Here is a 23,081-nt window from a genome sequence, read left to right on the forward strand (position 1 = left end):
AAACTTTCCTTCCCGCCTGTCCAGACTTGACAGCCTCACAGAACGAATTCTTCTGGTTTTGCATAAGTCCCAGACGCTGTAGCCACCGAGTGTTCTGCAGCCCGGTTTACCTCTTCCTCACTCCTCTGTCTAGGTGGGCTTCTCCTTTTCTCTCATTAGGAAGCAAGTTGTTTGTGCTCAGGTTGGTGGCGTGTGGCCATCTGCACATGGAGTGAGTGCCTGCATCTCTCATCTCCCGGGTCAGTGTGAGCTGGTGCTGTAATTTCACTCCAGGAAGCTGCACGGCAGTTCTCAAGTGAAGAGGAAAAGCCAAAGAAATGTGATTTGAGTGCGCGGCAGCCCTCCGTGTTTGCTAAAATGCTAAACGAGGGGCCCGTGGTTCTCAGAGCATGTTCCACGGGAAATGCTGAAAGCCGGAGCTGCAGCCCTCTTCCTTCGTGCTTGGGCTGGCCGATTGCCAGAGCATTCAGGCCAGCAATTGGGGGACTGAAATACAATTGGTGGCGATACGTTTGCACTCCATGAGACCTGCTCTGCCTCGGAAGGCACTGGTGGCCCTGGGAAGCACCAGCTGGGGCAGCTACAATCTGAAAGGCGGGAGGATCGCATCGCAATGGTAAGGCTCTTGGGAGTTTTCTCCAGACTCATTTGTAACCTGGGGAAGGCTGATTAGCGGCTGTTGGGGACCATGGCCATTGGCAGCCTGAGAGTAAACAGTCCCTTGAGCTCTGGGACACAGTCAGGTTATCACTAGAGGGGAAAGGACACCTTTCACACCAGAGCCTGATTTTTCTTTTTCTTATATGACACCTTTCGTGCCAGGGGTAATGGGTAACTGTGCCTTGTAATTAATAATAATTAATAAGAAGCACTTGCTGGCCTCTGCCACAGAGGGACGTTTCTGTGATGACCTGAAATCTCTGCCCTGCCCTAATACTGTGTCTGAGTACACTTTCAGCTCTGAAAATAGCTTTAATTTCCATGTGACTCTTCAAAGAACTGATGGGTTGTCTGCTCAGTGTTTTCATGGGGGCGCAGACTCTCTGTACTAAGCTAGCTTTCTTTTTTGCCTCTTGAGATGTCAGTGTTCTGTGAGCTTTGCACTCTTCCCGCAGACACGCCACAGTACTGGAGAAAACTTCTGAGTGATTTTTCCTTTCAAGACTGTTGTATGCAGGTGACAGCAACAGGAGCCTGAGAGGTCAAGGAAAGCTTTGTGTGAAGTTAGTTCAATTCACTACAGGCATTGTCAGAGTGAAGTGTACCTTACCATAAACACAAGGTCTTAGCATTCGCAGGGGACATGGTTAGAGGCCATTGCATGGGCTGCTGTCTTTGTGGCTTTTTTCAACTGCTTCCCGGTCATTGTCATCCTTGACACAGGGGGGGGGGACAAAGCGGAAGATGAATTGACATTAACAGTGAAGGCTTTAAGTGTTTCCTTTAAAGAATGAAAAGATGTTGGTAATAGCAAGATTATATAACATTTACAAGAAAACAAAAACTATAATTACGTAGAAGGGATGCCTGAAATATACTTATCTCACACGCACAGACGATGTGTGAGAAATAATTATCCTGTTTATAACCCAGATGAATGGAGAGAGTACTGATGGAGGGTTGGGATTTTCAGACACATGTTTGTCTTCCCAACTATTCTGAAAAAGAGGCAACTGAGAAGCATAGATTCCTCACTTCCCTTCTGACCCCTGCTCCCTGCTCGGTCCCTAGGTCGCTCCTAAGCATGCAGTTTCAAGAAATAAAGCTGCAATGACAAGGCCAAGATTTCTACTCCCTTGTGGACATCTGCTGCCATTTGCCCTTGTAAACATTTTAGCAGCTTCTTTGACCTGTTGAGAAGAGTAAGCCTCATCCTTTCCCTCCACATCGGCAGTATTCCCAGCCTGGGGAGGAAAAGGGACTCTGGGTTTTGGTGTGTTCTGCTTAAATTCCTGAAGCATGGCGATTTTCCTTTCCACTTCCCCCTGAGAACATTCCTTTGGGGATTACCAAGGACCAGGCAGAACTGTAGCAAGTGCCCTGCCAGCGCACTGGGCATATAGGTGCAGACATAACACACAAGGCCAGTCTTGACAGTTCAGAGGTAAGGCGAGGAGGAAGTGGGGGGAGGGGGCCTAGATTCCTGAAATGCAGTAGTAAGCTTGCTGAGTGAAGGGATGCAAGTCCCCAGCAGCTGACTTAACCTTGAGTGTTGGGAGGAAGGCGTGACATGGATTGTAATGTCAAGATGCTTGTGTCTAGCCATCCACTGGGTATGTTGAATAGTTGCAATTGAGAAGTTCAGAAAGAATTCCCCCAGTTAAACCTGGTCCGTGTGGGTTTTTCTGGATAACAGACTCCAGAGTAAACGTGCTTACAAGGAAGATAGTCTAAGCAGTTATTCCGTTTCTTGACCGAAAACTATGAGTTGGGGTGAGGCAGCCTTTGATTGGAAGAAAAAATTAGTTCCTCGTGAAGATTTGTTTGTTTGTTTGTTTGTTTGTTTTTCCCCCAGGAGGGAAGGAAACCAATCAGGCTTCTCCCCATGCAAACCTGATCAGTTTTCCTAGTTCCCAGAGAGCAGACACTGCTTAGAATGCTCTCCTTGACCTTATTAGAACGGGAAGCATGTTGGGGCTTGCTGTGTGGTATAGCAAATAACCAGTCTTCCCAGGCGGCTGGCCTCTGGTTCCTTTTGTTTTATTTAGAAATGTAAAGGAAATGTGAATAATTAAATTCACCCTCCTTGTTTGCACACAATTTGAAATTATTCCAAAGCAAAGGAAATGTGTGGATGACCCCAAACAGTAGTTTGTAATCACGTGCTTAGTCATTTTTATCTTTGTCTGTAAGGGTATATTTTATTTATACTTGTGTTGATGGAAGGCACACGGAAGAGCTTTTTGTATGGACACACGGCTAACTAGTCTTTGCTCTTATATTGTGTGTGTGTGTGTGTGTGTGTGTGTGTGTGTGTGTGTTTGTGTTTGTGTGTGTGTACAGGTGTGCGAGTTTGTGTGGACTTGTACACGTGTGTGTATATGTGTGAAGAGGCCATGGGTTGACATCGGTTGTCTGTGTTAATATTTCTCTCCCTTTCTTCATCCTTGTTGTTTTTGACACTGGGTTTCTTGCCTAACCTAGAGCTAACTGTTTAGATAGGCTGACTGGCCAGTTAGCTTTAAGTATCACCCTGTCTCTCTTGCCTCAGCACTAGGAGTTTCAAATGCACATACGTGGTGTTTACATGGATCCGCATGCTTGCATGGCTGTCACTTTGCTAACTGAACCATGTCCTCATTTCAGAACTCCTAGTCATCACACAGTCTTGTCATACTATAGGAGGAGAGCAAGGCCTAGACAAGCCCTTGGCACCTAAGTTATGGAACCTTCTGCGACTGAACTCACTGTTGACACTTCTCCTCTGTTCCCAATGTCAGCTGTTTGAATTTTCTGTCACTTGTGTGTTGCATTTCTCTGGTTTGGTTCATGTAATAAAATAGCTAAAAAACAAAAAAGGAAAAAGAAAAAACCCACACACATTTGACCACTTCCCCTTGGTGGGGAGACCTGGTGGCACTTGGAGGAAAAGTAAGCAGGCCACCAGGATAAGACCTGATAGGCTGTGATCATATGGTGGGGGAGGAGGTCCCCTTCTGTCACAGACCTAGGGGAGAGGTACAGGATGAAAGAGAGAAGATGGAGGAATAGGAAGATACAATTGATGTGATAACAATTGAGGTGTAATCTGAATAAATTACTTAAATTTAAATTTTTTTCTATTAAGAAAAACCCACACAGGTTAACTTTGTAAAGAAAGGATGCTTATTTAGCTCCCAATCTGGAGGTTTGAGGACACAGACATCAACTCATGTCTGTTATAGACCTGAACACCACCATAGGGGCAGAAGTGAATGTGAGAGTGAGAGGCCGCATTGCCAGGCAGGAAGGTTGAGAGCTATTACCACCAGCCTTGGCTTTTATAGTAAATTAGTCTTTTGAGGTCTAATTCAAGGGTCCTGCAGGAGCTACCTTGATCCCTTAAGGCTCTTAGAGACCAAAGGACTTCCATGCAAGCCTTGCTTCCTCACATGCTAACCTGGGAATCCAACACACAAAGCCTTTGGGGAAAACTGTATCCAACCTGTCCAAAGTATCAGCCAACTAGGATTGCTAGGAGACGTGAAAACGAAACCAAAGCAGGCTATGATGTAAAAAAAAAGACATTTCTTCATGTTGGCCACTGTGCAGACAGAGTGTGAAAAGAAGCAAAGGTCGCCATGTGAAGCAAGTGTCATGAAAAAAGTGAAGGAAGGGGCCCCTTGTAACTCATGCATCACTAGTCAGGGTCCCTGCCATAGTCTCTTTGGGTTGTTACAACAAAATACCTTTCCCTGTGTCCATTATGAGCAACACAAATTCATTTCTTACCCTTCCAGGGGCCACAAGTCCAAGGTCACATCTCCTGTACCTTAGTGTCTGGTGATGATTCATAGATAATATGTTCTGGCCATCACAAGGTGAAAGGGCCTAGCTTATTCTCTGGGCTTCTTTATAAAGTCACCTGTCTCATTCATATGGCTGATGGCATACGGTCTCATTGACCCCCAAATGCCCACATTATGTTATTACCATACTGCAGATCAGGATTCGCTATAAAATGACTGGGAGAAAAAAATACTATTCAGGTAACTGATAACTGTAGTGCCTTTTACATAGAAGGTTCTGTTAGTGATTGATTAATAAATTAAAAATATTAGTAAAGAAAGGAAAATATGATATCATTTCTAGATATCATATACTTTATCACCTCAGTAATGGATCTCTCTATATGTGGTATATATTATTTTGTATATTGGACCATACGTAACAGGCAATAGAGAATATATCAAATAGTTAAATATGTGTTTTGAAATATTTTGTGTAGTATATATTTCTCTGCTTTCTGTCTTGCACATGTATGCACATGTATGCACACACATGTGTGCTTGCATGCACACACACACACACACACACACACACACACACACACAATGAAGTCGGCCCTACAGCTTAGTACCCAAAGTCTAATGAAGTGTCTTGAAGTGATTTGATATTCACTTCAACAGTATAGTGTGTTCTAGGAGGACCATGTAGGCGCAAAGTCTGAAATAGACTTTGATTATGTTTCCAATAAGAGGCTGGGGACTTAGAGGAGCCTAAGAACAGAGGAATACAGAACACTGTTCGTTCACATGTCCACAGGCTTAGGGGCTGATGTGTAGAGGACAAATTGAATAGATAGAAATTAGGGGTGACTGCAGTGGTGGTTTCTTAGTAACTTGTGGCCACATGGATGGTGAATAGAAAGATGTGAAGGTGTACAGAAAAGCTCCATGTCCCCAGCACCAAACCAAAGCATCTACAATAAAGGTACACATGACCTTAATGACATCTACAAGTGCTGACTATTAGGAAAGGGGGACCAGATGTGTTGTTTGGCTCTGAGTTTTTTCTTAAAGATCGTGCCAAGAGCATCAAAAGTTATAGCACACAGTGTTATAATGCTAACCATATAACGAGAGCATTTGTCTTTCATATATATATTGTAATATTTTGAGAAAGGCCTACTCATGAAGCTGAAAATAAACAAATTTGGAACTTGATTCATATTTTCATCACCAGCTTCATGGACGCTGATGATCCACTCTAGATACTACACCTCAGGTGAAGAGAGAAAAGAACACTATATGTGGGTACTGGAGAAAGTGCCAGTGGCCTAGTTGATGGCTGTGCTGCTTTTTTGTTTGTTTGTTTGTTTAGTTGTTTTGAGACAGAGTTTCTCTGTATAGCCCTGGCTGTTTCTGCCCCCTGAGTGCTGGGATTGCAGGCGTGCACTCTCATGTCTGGCTGATGGATATGACTCTTTTGGGTGATGTAGAGTGTGAAATCACCATGGTAGACACAAGACTTAGCACAAAAACACAACTTAGTAGACAGCTAGAGTCCAAACAGGCTTGAGGTGAGTGAGATCTCTAAAGAGGTGTTGGGGCCTTTGTCCATGTTTTCATCCTTGGCTGCAACTGACACATCTTTCTCTAAATACGAACACAGCAGTAGCATGGGGACTTCCTTGGGTCTTACTTTTTATTTTTATTAATTTTTATTAAATTAAAAAAACTTTACATAGAAATCTATTATTATTACACCTACATAAAACAAACTACATACAGTGAAAGAAACACAGAACATTCAAGAATTACATTCATGTACACTCATAGTGTTATGGCTATTTGTATTTGGCAACATTGAAGATAACATTTTCCTATCTTGATCAGTCTAAAATTCTGAATGTAACTCAATATCTATCATATCTGATCTCTATCAACTTAAAACATCTATCTAGACCTAAAGGCATCTAAATCCTCAAACAATTAGGCTCAATTGTGACACTCAACTATTTGGTCTTTAATGCCATCAGAGACTTGAAAAGGAGTAAAATTTGTTACCTGAGTAAACAGAAAGTGCAGATTAGCAGCTTCCTAATTTAGTAATAAGAGGGAAAAATGACAGAGATAGTTTGCTGCCTGTACAGTCACCCATAGCTCTCAAAAATGTTGGAGCATCATCTTCAGCCTTCTGGCCCAGTATATCTGACATATTTGTGAGGCAGGAACCATTGAGGACTTGCTTACCGTGTCTTAGCAGAGTTTGGCCATCAACTCTGCCTGCATCCAAGCTTGCCCTTTTTTAGGCAGCATTCTTTCTGAGGTAGAAACTAGGCCATTTTACCCAGTGGTTTGTTTACCATATTTGAAGCCATCTCCATAAGGAGGCTCTTTAATGCTCATCATCCTCTTTGAGGTAGGCTGGGTGTTGCCTGTCTTGTCTTGTTGACAAAGAATCATTAAAACACTATAAACATCTTTAAATGCCATCTTCTGTAAGACTCTGAGGTTTTTAAGACCTTAACTAACTATTTTATATTATTTGTCTATAGAATCATATCTCTCTGTTATATCTAGGATGTATAAATAGACTAGTAATTGAAATGACCATGATTTGATCAATTTATAATTAAACTTGTCTAACTAACTTATCCTATACACCCTGCAGTAGCATTTTCAATGTTTTGGAGGTAAACTTTGTATTCTATTTGAGTGGTATGGGTACAATACCTTAAAATAGAGTATCAATATATGTAATGTGTGTGAACATCAATCTTAAATTTGAATTATAAACCAATGTGTTGAAATTAAACTTATTTTGTATCAACATATACATTTCTACACCAATGAATTAAAAATAACCTTGTGTGCACAGTTAAAGCCTTAAGTTGAGGAGTCAACTCAACAATCCACTTTTTGTCATATCTTCACCATGCACCTCCACATTCCCCTTCTCTCTTTTCACCCCATCTCCAACCCCAAGAAATAATGATAAGGGAACAAAGAGAGATCCCTGAGTCCAACCTTGTTTTCTCTCTGGGTAAGACCAATAGTAACTTATATCCAACTCCCCATGAAAATAAATACCTAAAGTCCAAGAAAGCACCCAAAAACCTACCCAACCTCCCTTAAGGGAAATGAGCGTCACTCTCTTAAGGTTTCTTCTGGCTGATTTAGGATGAATAATACCTTTGTAGGGGCCCAAATAAAATTGGGGAAAATGGTTAAACAAGGTAGAAATATCATCTATGGTCAGTTTTCTAAATGTTGAGAACTTCCAGGCTTAGTAAAGTCCTGTGTGTGACAGTCTGAAATGCTGCACCAATTGAGTGCAGAAGCATTTTTCGAAGCTGTCTTGGGAGCTGTCCTGTTCTGATGGAGAAGAACAGCTGAAGCACTTGATGCTGGAACATAAAAGGTGTGGGATGTCAGCATCCAGCATGCTGAGGAATGCATCCTTTCAGGTCTGATCCAGCTTCAAAGTCTGCTTCTTTTGATCTGAAAACAGAGTTTCTCACAAGCATTATACCATCCTAAAATTATAAGTGCGTGAGGTGTGCACGGTGCACATAGCAATTAGGGCCAGTTCTCTGCTCTTTGCATGAGCAGAAGAAAGAGATCTGTAAATCTTCATTCATGTCGTACGAAGAACAGCATCTAGTCCTAAGTTACATGTATTCTGTAACCAATAAGAAGCATTGACTATGTATAGACATTCATGTCTCAGCCTGTCTCAGAGCTATTCCCATGTAGTGGGATTAGAAATGTAAGCTACCCGTTTGTTCTACAGTTTTTTTTTTACATCCTAATTATAGTCCCCTCCCTCATTACCTCCCAATCCTACCCTCTATCATCCCCTCCCCCTTGCTCCCCTAGCCCTCCACAAGGGGGACCCTCCTCCCCTAATATCTGATTTCACCTCTTCAAGTCTCATCTGTACTATCTGTATCCTCTTCTTCTGTGGTCTGGCAAGTCCACCTGGCCGGGGGAAATGATCCACACTGGGGGACCAGAGACCATGTCAGAAGTAGTCCCTATTCTCCATATTGGGGGACCCACAAGGAGCCTGTTCTGCCTATGTACTACAGCTGGGCTGAGTGTCTAGGTCCTTGCCATGCATGGTCCTTGGTTGGTGTATTGGTCTCTGCAGCAAACCCTGCCTCTATCCAGACTTTTAGTGTATATTTTATTTATTATAGTTTATTTACTTTACCTTCACTTCCTTTTGCCACCCTCCCCCTCCCTCTTCTGCTTATTCCTTCCTCTAGACCTCTGGGAACAGCCTATACTCAGGGTAGCCCACATTTCCTTCCACGGCATGCTCACTCGGCCATCTTGCCAAGGAGCATTGACCAAGTATTGGGCCACCAAGTGCATGTCAAAGGTTCAGCAGCAGTCCCTCCCTTCCCCCATGAGGAGAATCCGCAGTTCATTGGCTACATCTGAGTAATGGGTCTTGGTTCTCTGCATGCATTATTCTTGACTGGAGCCTCAGTTTGTGCAACCCCCACCCTCCCATGCCTCAGTCCACAGGACCCTCCCGGTCCTTCCAAGCCCCCACTCTTACTGGCAATTCTCAGCATACTGCCCAGAGTCCAGCTTCAAATCTCAATGACTGTCCCTATCCTCTGCTTGGTGGAAACTCTCAGAGGATACCTATGTTCTGCTAAAATCCACTTCCCTTGAGTCTTTTAGGTTAAGCTTAAACTGTTGTCCCTCCCCGTTTCTTTTCTGTCTTCTTGTTTGAATACTCTTCATTTGTAGCACCCCAGGGTCCTGGGTGTCTTCATGCACATCACCTTGATTAGGAGCCTCAGTAGATGAATAGTATTATGGCTTTACACCCTATTGCTATATGTAAGACTTCCTTAATTTATTCTTTGGTGACGAGTACTCTTTATAAAACTGCTTATAACTCAACTACAATACCAGTGTAGAAAAACCAACACTCATTTATTCAATCTAACACTTGGGAGAATTGCTTATTTAAATGTGTGTGCAAATGCATCAACAAACAACAAATTATTATTTTAAGGCCCAGAAAAATTAAACACTACACAAAAAATTGTTTTTTCTGAATTCAAGACTGTTTACATTTCTCTTCCCTGCCCATCTTCTTAATTTATTTGGGGTGTTGATTTACTTAAGCATGGTTCTTTTAGTAAAATGATCTGTTAAGCTAACTAAAGAACTGGAAAACATGCATAAATCATAAATGTACGACTTACATGTTTCTGACGGGAGCTCAGAGAATACAGTGTCACTGGCTCCGAGAAGTCATGATGCAGCTGTTAACAGTCCCGTCTACCTCCCTCGAGTTCATATCTACTTATTTTTTAGCTTAATATGTCCTTCTTTGTTTTTGCTTTTATAAATAAGCAAATAGTCTCATTGCTTAAACTTCTATCAATGAACGTTGCCTGTACATGGACAGAGATATGGGGGGGGAGCTTTCCATCCAGCTGATGGTGGTAGAACTGGGAGGAGATTTTAAATTTTTCTTCTTGCTTTCTCTTTAAATGATTCTCCTTATGAGCACGATTATACATCTTCTACAAAGCAGAAGCTGATTGAACATTTCTCACAGGGTCTATGTTGTTTAGAGTGAACCCCCAGGATGCCGTACAATGGGCTGATCCAGAACACCCTGTACATTCCCTGGAGACCAAGGCCAGGCCACCCTTTGTGCCCCAGAGTATGTGTTCTTGGGCCACCAGAGAGCTGTAAGCTGTCAGCAGGAAGACCATTCCCTCTTGCCTTAGAGCAAATATCAGGGCTGAGCTTGTAAAAGTACTGGGGACTTTTAAATAGAAGAGATAAATTATAAATTGCAAGGGCTAAAGTATGTCACAAGTTAATTTCTGCATATCTTTATAGGAACTCAGAAATAATTCAGTAGCCTTTTGAAGACTGTCATATTGAGATATAATGGATGCTTTGGCATTGGCAGAGGCTCAGTTATACAAAGTTGCCAAGTTCCAGCATCAACCACTTTGGACCTCTGACGACGTTTCTATCAAAGCTTATTATTACTCTTCCTTTTGTTGTTTTCGTTGTTTTGTTTGCTTTTTGTTTCTTTAGTTAGGGTCTCCGTATAGAACACAGGCTGTCCTGGAATTTGTGATCCTGCCTTAGCTGTCCTGCTGTTGGGATGCCAGGAATGAACTACCATGTCTAGTTTACTTTTAAATGTGCCAAAGTAATATATAATCAAAAACCAGGAAATATAAAGTTTTGATTTACTTTAAGAAAAGATGGGCAGAGCGTGTAACTCCAAATGTAAAGATAGCCTATAATGTAATAATAAAGCAAGATAATTTTAATATATCTCCCAGGTGAAAAGATGAGTGGTTGAGTACTTGCTGCCCTTCCAGAAAAATCTGTTTTCTTCCCAGAGCCTAAGTCAGGTGACTCACAAACTGCCTATAACTCTATCTCCAAGGATTCTAGACTATGCACACATATATGCACACACACACACACACACACACACACACACACACACACACACACACACATCCAAATAAATTAGTGACAGTGTTTTTCAACTGTCTATCTTCACATGAAGAACAAGCTGAGCACCTGCTACATATGTGTAGGAGGCCTAGGTCCAGCCCATGCATGGTCCTCAGTTGGTGGTTCAGTCTCTGTGAGCTCCCATGGTCCCAGGTAGGTCTTCTTATAGTATCCTTGACCCCTTTGGCTCCATCAATCCTTCCTCCCATTCTTCCACAAAACTCCCCAAGCTCTGCCTATTGTTTGGCTGTGGGTCTCTGCGTCTGTTTCCATCAGCTGCTGCATGAAACCTCTCAAAAGACAGTTATGCTAGGCTCCTGTCTGCAAATATAGCAGAGTATTATTAATTAATATCAAGGGTTGGCCCTCTCCCCAGGGGTGGTTCTCAGGTTGGGCCAGTCATTGGTCATCCATTCCCTCTATCTCTGCTCCATCTTTATCTCTGCACATCTTGTAGGCAGGACCAATTTTGGGTAGAAGGTTTTATGGTTGGTGTACCCTCCCTCTATTGGAAGTCCTATCTGGATACAGGAGGTGGCCACTACAGGCTCCATGTCCCCCACTGCTAGGAATCTCGTCTAGAGTCACCCTCACAGACTCCTGGGGGCCTCCCAAATCCCAGGTCTCCAGCTCTACCAGAGATGCCCCCTCTCTTTTCCAACTGTGTCCCCACCCACACTCCCCTCCATATCCCCTCTCCAACTCTGTTCCCTCTCTCCATTCACCTCAGATGTCTATTTTGTTTCCCCTTCTGAGTGAGGTTCAAGCATCCTCTCTTGGGCCTTCCTTGTTATTTAGCTTCTTTGGGTCTATGGATTGAAGCATGGTTATCCTGTACTTTATGGATAATATGCACTTATAAGTGAGTACATACCACGTGTGGCTTTCTGGATCTCAATTACCTCACTCAGGGTGATATTTTCTACTTCCACCCATTTGCCTGAAAATTTCAGGATGTCCTTGTTTTTAGTAGCTGAGTAGTATTCCACTGTGTAAATGTACCACAGTTTTTTTTTAATCTATTCTTTGTTGAGGGACATCTAGGTTGTTTCCAGATTCTGGCTTTTATTAATAAGGCTGCTATGAATATAGTTGAGCAAATGACCTTGTTGTATGATGGGGCATCCTTTGGGCATATGCCCAGTAGTAGTGGTGTACCTAGGTCTTGAGGTAGCACTATTTCCAATTCTCTGAGAAAGTGGTTTACAAGTTTGTACTCCCACCAGCAATGGAAGAGTACTCATCTTGATCCACATCCTTGCCAGCATGTGCTGTCACTTGAGTTTTTTTAAAATTTTAGCCATTCTCATGGGTATAAGATGGAATCTCAGAGTTGTTTTGATTTGCATTTCCCTAATGGCTAAGGACGTTGAAAATTTCTTTAAGTGCTTCTCAGCCACTAGAGATTCCTCTGTAGAGAATTCTCTTTTTAGCTCTGTGCCCCGTTTTTAAATTGGGTTATTTGGTTTCTTGGTGTTTAATTTTTTAAGTTCTTTATATATTTTTTATATTAGCTCTCTGTAGAATGTAGACTTGGTGAAGATCTTTTCCCAGTCTGTAGGTTGCCATTTTGGGCTATTGATGGTGGGTTTTTTCCCTTTCAGAAGCTTTTCAGTTGCACTAGTTCCCATTTATTAATTGTTAATCTTAGGGCCTGAGCTATTGGTGTTCTGTTCAGGAAGTTGTCTCCTGTGCCAATGAGTTCCAGACTTTCCCCGATCCTGTCTTCTACCAGGTTCAGTGTTTCTGATCTTATGTTGAAGACTTTCATTCAGTTGGACTTGAGTTTTGTCCAGGGTGATAAATATGGGTCTATTTTCATTCTTCTACTTGCAGACATGCAGTTAGACTGGCATCATTTGTTGAAGATCTTCCCCCGCCCATCATTGTATGGTTTTGGCTTCTTTGTCAAAAATCAAGCATGTGTGTGTGTGTGTGTGTGTGTGTGTGTGTGTGTGTGTGTGTGTAGGTGTGTGTGTGACTTTGATTCTATTCCATTGATCTACCTGTCTGTTTTATGCCAATACCATTGGTTTTTATTACTATTGTTCTGTAGTACAGCTTGAAACCAGTGATGGTGATACCTTGAGAAGTTCCTTTATTGTACAGGATTGTTTTAGCTGTCCTGGGTTTTTTATCTTTCCATATGAAGATGAAAATTACTCTTTCAAGGTCTGTAAAGAATTGTGTTGGGATTTTGATGGGAATCACTTTTAATATGTAGATTGGTTTTTGTAAGCTGGCTATTTTTACTATGTTAATACTATCAATTCATGAACATGGGATATCTTTCCATCTTCTGATATTTTCTTCCATTTCTTTAGTCAGAGAATTGAAGTTCTTGGCATACAAATCTTTCACCTCCTTATAGTTACATTATCTTGGTTACAGTTATATTATTTGTGGCTACTATGAAGGGTGTAGTTTCCCTGTTTTCTTTCTCAGGCTGTTTATCATTTGCATAAATGAGGGCTACTGATTTTTTGAGTTAATATTGTATCCAGCCACTTTGCTGTAGGAGTTCTCTGGTAGAATTTTGGGGGCTATTTTTGTATACTATCATGTCATCTGCAAATAGAAATACTTTTTTACTTCTTCCTTCCCTATTTGTATCCCTTTGATCTCCTTTAGTTGTCTAATTGCTCTAGTTAGAACTTCAAGTACTATATTGAATAGATATGAAGAGACTGGACAGCCTTGTCTTGTCCCTGATTTCAGTGGGATTGCTTTAAGTTTCTCTCCGTTTAATTTGATGTTGGCTATAGGTTTGCTGTACATTGCTTTTTATTGTCTTTAGTTATGAACTTTGTATCCCTAATCTCTTCAAAACTTTTAACATGAAAGAGTACTGGATTTTGTCAAATGCTTTTTCAGTATCTAATGAGATAATCATAAGGGTTTTTTTCCCTTTCAGTTTTTTTTTATATGGTGGATTACATTGATGGATTTCCATATATTGAACTATCCTTGAATCCCTGGGATGGAGCCTACTTGATAATGGTGGGTGATGCTTTTGATGTGTTGTGGATTCAGTTTTCAAGTATTTTATTAAGTATTTTTGCATCAATGTTCATAAGGAACATTGGTCTGAAATTCTTTTTCTTTGGTTGTTTTGTGGTTTAGGTATCAGGGTGACTGTTACCTCATAGAATGAGTTTAGCAACATTTTTTTGTTTTATTTTGAGAATAGTTTTGGGAGTATTGATATTAGCTTTTCTTTGAAAGTGTGGTAGAATTCTGTACTAAAACCATCTCGCCCTGAGCTCTTTGTTGTTGCTGTTGCTATTGTTGTTGTTGTGAGACTTTCAATAATTGCTTCTATTTCCTTAGGGGCTATACAACTATTTAAATTGTTTACCTGATCTTGATTTAACTTTGCTAAGTGGTATCTTTCAAGAAGATTGTCCATTTTGTTTAGATTTTCCAAATTTTTGGAGCATAGCTTTTTGAAGTAAGACCAACAATTCTTTGGGTTTCCTCAGTGTCTGCTACTATAGCCCACTTTCATTTCTGATTGTGTTAATTTGGATATTGTCTCTCTGTCTTTCAGTTAGTCTGGCCAAGGGTTTGTTTATCTTGTTGATTTGTCAAAGAACCAGATCTCGGAGTCTTTGTATTGCTCTTTTTGCTATTAATTTATTGATTTTAGCCCTTAATTTGAGTCTTTCCTGCTATCTATTCCTCTTGGGTGTGTTTGCTTCTTTTTGTTCTAGAACTTTCTGGTGTGTTTTTAAGTTGATTGTATGAGATCTCACTAATTTCTTTATGGAGGCACTTAGTGCTATGAACTTTCCTTTTAGCACTGTTTTCATTGTGTCCCGTAAATTTGGGTCTGTTTTGCCTTCATTTTCATTGAATTCTAGAAAAATTTTAATTTCTTTCTTTCTTCCCTGGCCCAGTTGTCATGGAGTAGAAAGTTGCCCAGTTTCCATTAGTTCATAGGCTTTCTGTTGTTTCTCTTGTTAAAGTCCAGCTTTAATCCATCATGGCTTGATAAGATACTATTTCAATTTTCTTGTACCTGTTGAGACTTGCTTTGTGACCAACTATATGCTCAATTTTGGAGAAAGTTTCATAAGGTTCTGAGAATAAGGTATATTCTTTTGTGTTTGAGTAAAATGTTCTGTATCTGTTAGGTCTATTTGATTCATAACACTGGCTAGTTTCATTATTTTCTGTTTAGTTTCTGTCTCAATGTCCTGTCTCTTGGTGAGAGCGGGATGTTCAAGTCTCCCACTATTAATTTGTGGGGACTGATGTGTGACTTAAGCTTTAGTAATGTTTCCTTTATGAATGTGGGTACCCTTTCATTTGGGGCATAATGTTCAGAATTGAGGTAACATCTTGGTAGATTTTTTCTTTTGATCACATAAAGTGTCCTTCCCTATCTCTTTTGATTAATTTTGGTAGAAAGTCTATTTTATTAGATATTAGAATGGCTACTCAAGATGGCTTCTTGGGTCTGTTTGCTTGGAAAATCTTTTTCCAGACCTTTACTCTGAGATAATGCCTATCTTTGTTGTTGAAGTATGTTTCTTGAATGCAACAGAATGATGGATCCTGTTTTCAGATCCATTCTGTTAGCCTGTGTCTTTTTAGTGGGGAATTGAGCCCATTGATGTTGAAAGATAGTAATGACCAGTGATTGATAATTCCTGTTATTTGATGTTGGTGGTTGTAGTGTGTGTGTGTGTGTGTGTGTGTGTTTGTCCCTTCTTTTGGTTTGGCTTGTGTAGAGTTATAGTTAACTTGCTTGGTTGGAGTTTTACTTCTAGTATCTTGTTTAGGGCTGGATTTTAGATAGGTATTATTTAAATTTGGTTTGTCATGAAATATATTGTTTTCTCCATTTATGGTGATTCAAAGTTTTTCTGGTTATAGTATTCTGAGCTGACATCTGTGGTCTCTTAGAGTCTGCAAGATATTTGCCCAGGTCCCTTTGTCTTTTAGAGTCTCTGTTGAGAGTCAGGTGTAATTCTTATAGGTCTGCCTTTATATGTTACTTGGTCTTTTTATTTTGCAGGATTTTTTTCTTTTTTCTCTTTGGTTGTTGTTTATTTTTTTCAAGACAGGATTTCTCTGTGTAGCCTTGGCTATCAGGAACTTCCTTTGTAGATCAGGTTGGCATTGAACTCAGAGTTTCGCCTGCCTCTGCCTCCCTTAGTGTTGGGATTACAGGCAACTAGATCCCTTGCAGCTTTTAATATTCTTTTTTTCTGTACATTTAGTGTTTTGGTTACTATGTGGCAAGAGACTTTTCTTTTTTTTATTAATTTATTCATATTACATCTCAATTGTTAGCCCTTCCCTTGTATCCTCCTATTCCTCCCTCCCCCCTCCTTCCCCCCTTCTCCCCTCCCCTATGACTGTGACTGAGGGAGACCTCCTCCCCCTATATATGTTCTTAGGGTATTGAGTCTCTTCTTGGTAACTTGCTATCCTTCCTCTGAGTGTCACCAGGCCTCCCCATCTAGAGGACGTGGTCAGAAAAGGGGCACCAGAGTTCGTGTGAGAGTCAGATCTCGCTCTCCACTCAACGGTGGAGAAAATCCTGTTCATCGGCTAGGTCTAGGTTGGGGTTTGAAGTTTACTGCCTGTATTTTCCTTGGCTGGTGCCTTAGTTTGAGGAGGACCCCAGGACCCAGATCTGCCTGTCATAAAGTTTTTCTTGTAAGTTTCCAGGACCCTCTGGATCCTTCTATTTCCCCATTCTTCCATGCTACTCTCACCTAAAGTCTCAATAGGATGTCCTCCCCTCTGACCCACTTTCCTGGTAAGTAAAGTTTTTCATGGGACATATCCCTTGGACTAGTGTCTCGATATACGTGAGTATATACCATTTATCTCTTTTTGCGTCTGGGTGAACTCACTCATTATGATAATTTCATTTCTAGTTCAATCCATTTGTCCACAAATTTTGGGAATTCCTTGTTTTTAATAGCTGAGTAGTATTCCATAGTGTAAATGTATCACAGTTTCTTAATCCATTCTTCTACTGAAGGATACTTAGGCTGTTTCCATGTTCTGGCTATTATGAACATGGTTGAACATATGTCCCATGAGGCTGAGAAGCTTCTGTAAGGCAGGAGACACTGTCAGAAGAACAAAGCGACAGCCTACAGACTGGGAAAAGATCTTCACCAACCCTTCATCTGACAAAGGTCTAATATCCAAAATATATAAAGAACTCAAGAAATTAAACACCACCAAACCAAACAACCCAATTGAGAAATGGGGCTCAGAATTAAACAGAGAATTCCCAACAAAGGAATATCAAATGGCTGAGAAACACTTAAAGAAATGCTCGTCCTCCTTAGTCATCAGAGAAATGCATATCAAAATGACACTGAGATTCCATCTTACACCCATCAGAATGGCTAAGATCAAAAACTCAAGCGGCACCACATGTTGACGAGGCTGTGGAGAGAGAGGAACACTCCTTCATTGCTGGTAGGAATGCAAACTAGTACAGCCACTTTGGAAAGCTATCTGGTGCTGTCTCAGAAAAATGGGAATAGGGCTTCCTCAAGACCCAGCTATCCCACTCCTTGGAATATACCCAGAGAATTTTCTTTTCTGTTCCAATTTATTTGGTGTTCTGTAAGCTTCTTGTATGTCTATAGGCATCTATTTCTTTAAGTTTGGGAAGTTTTCTTACATGATTTTGTTGAAAATACTGTCTGGGCCTTGAAGCTGGGATTATTCTCCTTTGTCTATTCTTATTATTCTTAGGTTTGGTGTTTTTTGTAGTATCCCAGATTTCTTGGATTATTTGTGTCAGAAATTTTTTAGATGTAACATTTTCTTTGACTGCTGTATCAATTTCTTCCATCTCTTGTATCATACCGTTGATATTTGTGTTGGTAGTTCCTGTCCTCTTCCCTAGGCTTTCCGTCTCCAGGGTTTCCTCAGCTTGTGTTTTCCTTATTGCTTTTATTTCAATTTTTATGTCTTGAGCAGTTTTATTGATTTCCTTCACCTGTTTGTATTTTTCTATATTTCTTTAAGGAATTTATTTATTTCCTCTCTTAAGGCTCTATCATCTTTATAAGTTTGAATTTAAGGTCATCTCTCTTACTACATGCATTAGCTGTGTTGGGATATCCAGGATTTGCTGTGGTAGGACAGTTGGACCATGGTGGTGCCATATTGCCCTGGCTCTTGTTGATTGTGTTCTTATGCTCATGTTTTGCCATTTGCTTGTCTCTGGTGTTGTCTGGATGTTCCTGAGGCTGGTACAGCTCCTTGGGGGGGGGCAGACAGAGCTGTGGGGGCCCTGACAGTAGAGCTCAGGGGACAGCATACGGCTCACCTCCGTTGGCTGTACCCAGGTAGACCTGACAGCAAGAATAGAGTTCTATATTTAGTTTGTGGATTGTGCTTAATCTGAGCATAAAGAGGGAGTTAGGAAGCCAAGAAAGGGAAATATGGATGGGTCCAGCATGTAAACTCAGATGCTTTGTAGCTCAACTCTCTGACTCTGAAGCTGGACCACCTTGAAGCAAAAGACTCTCTTATCCAGCTTCCCAGCTTTGTTCTTCCTTTGTTTCTGTTGTCCTACATGTATAGAGTTTTACAAGTGAGTTCTAGTCTGCCCTTGATTAGGCTGAGAATACAATCAGCCTTGTGCCTTTGTGTAATTAATGATCAGTTTCTAAGCATTGCACATTGAGCATCATGATCTAGAAAAAGTGCTCAGGTAGGCTACACCCTGCTTACCCTTGGTGTGCAAAGGCATCATTCTAACTTGCCCACTCAAGACAGAATAGTTGACTTGTTTCAGTGAAGTCATGACCCACTAGTAGCCCACTCTCAAGCTTCTGACTTTTGGGAAAATCAGCTGTGGCTCCTTAGAATGATACATTCAAAATCATACAACTACCTAAAATGGATGAACTATAAACTTTTAAAAGTACTTTTAAAACTTTTCAGCAAGGCACTTCATGTAACTGGAGCTTGTCTAGTCAATCTCAAATTGAACTAATCTGAGAAAAAAAATCACACAGAGCTGTCCCCAGCACTCAGTAGCTAATCAGAATGTATGATGGTGTCAAGTCTTCTAGACTAAACTCTGGTTTATATAGAACCCAAAGCTACCTGAGGATTTGGTATCTCTGCCATTCTTTCTCTCAATACTTGGGCAACATAAGGATTTTGCTTTGATTTTTTTTCCCTTCAAGGGTTTATTTAATATTAAGTACCATCATGACTTGCATGACCTTATTTTAGAGAGCTAGATTTAAGGAAAGGCTATGAATCTTATGGAGTTTTCTAAACCAGAGAAGACACAGCGAACACATACATCCACACCTATAGTAACAGTGTGGTGTCACAGCCACAAGCCTATGCGTTGAAAACTTGATCTTCAGCTTATCTTTGTCAGAAGGTTGTAGAACTTTTAAGACATGGGGTTTAAGTAGATATCTGGTCTTCAGAATGGATAGAGGATCTAGGTCCTTCCTTTTCTTCTCTCTTCACCATAAAGTAAGAGCTTTGTTCTAACATATCATGCAACAAGGATGTGATTCCTTACCACGTCCCCAAAACGACAGGGCCAATGACTCATGAACCCGAACCTTCAAGACTGAGCTTGTCTAAAAAGAAAAGTAACCCTTTTCTTAGCACAAGTTCCTTGTCTTGGATGTTTGCGAATATAATAGAAAGGTGAACAGTGGGTGGACAGAAAGAGCTGTTCCTCTAGGAAAAGAATCCAGCTACTCACCCATACCAGGGGGAACCTATCTTCCTTCTTCCTGCTTCCCTTGTTACTGCTTCTGCAGCAGGTATCTGTGGCCTGCTGACTGCTCATGGGCTACCAGGCACTAGTCTCCCCCATTCCAGACATACAAGTATACCCTATTCCCTTTGCTCTCCCAGTGAATGGATATGAAGACTGGATCAGTTGCACGTGGACCTTTCTGGGCCTGCCATAAGCACTCCCTACACATTCTTGGTCAGTGGTGAGAGTGCTTGCAATCCACGTTGTGAAGGTTGTAAAGCTATCATCAGCTTCATCTTCAGGGGACACTACTAAGAGAGCCCCACCTTCTCCTTCCACGCCTGCCCCTGACTTGATTTCTGCATGAATAAAGAGAAACTTTTGCTTCTAGCTGAGTCATTTCCCATCTTTTTTCAGCTTATTATAGCAGCAAACGATCTTTGTTTTATCCTCCTAAGTTTAGGCTTCATGACTGGTGAAGAGGATGTAGTAACATCTGGGGATAATGAGGTTTCTGCCTACTACTTGGGTCTATTTGGGGGAGGGAAACAAAACATGGAAAGAATAAACAGAAACTTGGTGTCTGGTCATAAGTGCTATAGTGGAGGAAACAAACAGGGCGAGAAGGCTGGTAAGTCCCACAGAAGACACCAGGCCTTGTGGGAAATGTAAGTCTTTAGTCTTAAGTAGTTGTTGCAAGTGAGATGAGGAAAATAAATATCAATGAACAATTCCAGAAACGCAAAATAGCATGCCACATTTACCTTCCAAACCCATTTTCACTGTTTCCATAAAAACACAGAAACCTAAAATTAAAAAAAAAAAGAAAGAAAGGAAAAGGAAAGGAAAGGAAAGGAAAGAAAGAAAGAAAGGAAGGAAGGAAGGAAGGAAGGAAGAAAGAAAGAAAGAAAATCTGTAGGCCATGTTGCTCTGGCAAGTTGAAGGTGGTTCTTTAGGATGATTGGTTTGGGAACATGTCCTTGAGGCTCTTGACAATCTCAAAGGCACTTGATGATTGTGCCGAGGGGCCCCAAGTGGCTTAGTATCGATTTTTTTTCCTTTTGATACCTTTAATGGTCAAAGGGAAAATAGCATTGAGTAAGAGACACTGGGGAGTTTCCATAAAGTCTGAATAACCCTCTGTGAAACAACAATTTGAGAAGGTAACTCCTTTTTCCTTAAATCCTTCAAAATATGGGTAAAACTAGGATGTTTATGTTTACATTGAAAATACAAACTTACCTGTGTCACAGGTTAAAATCTTACTCATAGAAGAATTTTTTTTTTACATCTAAGATGTGGAAGCATGCTTAAAATGGCCTAAGTTAATTTTAAGTTATTATTATGAGCAACTAGGGTGTTGTAACTGTGGAGAGCCTTTCAGCAGGGGCTTCTCTCTCCCCCTCTCTCTCTCACATCTCTGCTTTGGTGTTGGCACTGGGTTCTGTCTCGACCAAGTATCCCAGGTTCTCGGTGTCTTGTTAGTGAAATGGAAGGAGGACACACAACTAGCCTAGTAATAAAGGAGTTTACTTAGAAGCAAAGTCGAAGCACAGGGAGGCAGCACCACCAGGGAATAGCAGCTCCTGGGTTGGATTTGCTCAAGAATTCCTGGTTACTGCAGGAGACTTCCATTGGTGGGACCTGAAGGAGAGCTGCTTATGTGGGGTTGCGTAGGGGTTCTGTTCTAATAGATAGTCTTGGCTTGTTGTGTGTGCCCCTTCCCACGATGCATTTTTATTTTAATCATATGCATACCCAATCATGCATAGACACAGGATGATAAATGGGGGTGCTTCCTAAAAGTTCACATAAAGGACATAATTTGCTTTGCCACGCAAGCAGCACAAAGGTGGGAGTGTGAGAGGGTGGAGCCCAGATTTGGATCTCAGTTCTGCCGGGGGCACTGAGTGTGTGACCGTATGCAAAGGGCTTCTCTGTGTCTTAGTACTGAAAATAAATAAATACTTACAAAGCACAGAGGGTATTTATAAAGCTGCCATGTAGTATTTATGTAAGCTCGGTTAACTCTCAGAGAACAGAGGTAGGAGGGGAAATGAGGAGCGGGGATGAGTCAGGGGTCAGTTTTCCTAGTTGCTTCCTTCGCAAGCAGGATTGCTGTGATCCTAAAATGTCAACAACTCCAGAACTTGCTTGCTAGATAGAACACACAGTTGTCCCCAGTGTCCTTTGCCTCCTCTGAGGACATAGGGAATACTCCTCCATAGTTGAGGATGCCCTAAGTCACCACTGCTCTTAGGCCTGAGACCTGGCCACCAAGATCAAGAATTCTAATTCCTTGTATGCTATAATAATACAAACAAACAAACAAACAAACAACAACAACAACAAGTACTCGATCTTTGTCCCTGATGCCTGAGGCAGCCTTTGTGATTTCCTGAGTGGTAAGAAGAATTTGTTATCCATGATACGTTTGCCCCTACACCTCAGTTATGGTAATTGTAACAAATGACTCCAGGCCATCCATATACAATTAGAATGTGACAAAAATGACTAGGTATTAATTTACAGTTAGGATCTTTCGGGCTCAGCCTTTACATACTCCTTCCTGTACCTCTGGGAAGGTGAAAGGGGCTGGAAATTGAGTTCGCTTGCCAGTGGCATCCCATTAATCATTTATGTGAACACGATGGACTTCCATCGATCTCCAAGACAGCAATGCTAGGGATGGAGCTTCCAGGTGGGGCACATAGTGATGCCCTGGGAGGCTCTGATCTGGAGAAGGCATCGGACTGAGAACCTTCCTTCACACTTTGCCATATGGGTCTCTTCCATTTGGCTCTTCTCCTGCTCTAACCATTCAAATCAAACTATCTTTGGAAGCACAGTGTTTTCTGGAGCTCCATGAGTTATCTTACAGAACTACTAAAGCCTGGGATAGGGACATTGCAGGTTTCACAGTTGAATAGTTCCCTAGATGGAAGTGCAGACATATAAGGTTCTTCTTCCAGGCAGGTGTGAAGCCATGGGGCATTGTATGGCGGGCCATGCCCTCTTAACATAGAGGATCTACATCAAATCTGGGTAGTTAGCATCAGACTCCAGGACTCTGCCCTTAACTTTTTCTGGTGTGTGTGTGTGTGTGTGTGTGTGTGTGTGTGAATACTAAGCAGTAATGTCAGGATTACATTAATTACATTAAATCACACCAGAACAGTACTGGCCCATCTTTGGGGGAATGGTGCACCGTGATTATTGGAAAATAACATTCTTTGGTTTGATCTCCATATGTGAGCTATGGCATTGTATGGTTGACCCTATGGAGAGGCACAAATGGGATATCCAAATACAATAAGCATACTCTGGCTTCAATTTTGTTCTTATGATAAAAGTCTCTGTCAAAAAGTAACTTCAGAAAGAAAGGACTTTATTTCAGATTATAATTTCAGGGTACAGTC

General features: G+C 41.2%; 1 protein-coding gene across 4 annotated transcripts in view; it reads left to right on the forward strand.

Moving 5' to 3' along the window:
- Positions 1-23,081, forward strand: part of PLD5 (phospholipase D family member 5) — a 324,914-nt gene that overhangs the window by 56,923 nt on the left and 244,910 nt on the right. For 2 of the 4 annotated variants that reach the window (XM_084785903.1, XM_084785901.1), the window contains exon 1: positions 302-616. The exons of the other annotated variants lie outside the window; for them this stretch is intronic. Coding sequence is in view for 1 of the 2 variants with exons in the window: in XM_084785901.1 (XP_084642027.1) it covers positions 614-616 (3 nt within the window). In the remaining variant the exon portion in view is untranslated. Of the gene's footprint in view, positions 1-301; positions 617-23,081 lie in introns of those variants that run through there. 4 annotated transcript variants of the gene reach the window in all.

This window comes from Acomys minous, assembly GCF_964271855.1.
Source record: "Acomys minous genome assembly, chromosome: 1".
Taxonomy (NCBI): Eukaryota; Metazoa; Chordata; class Mammalia; order Rodentia; family Muridae; genus Acomys; species Acomys minous.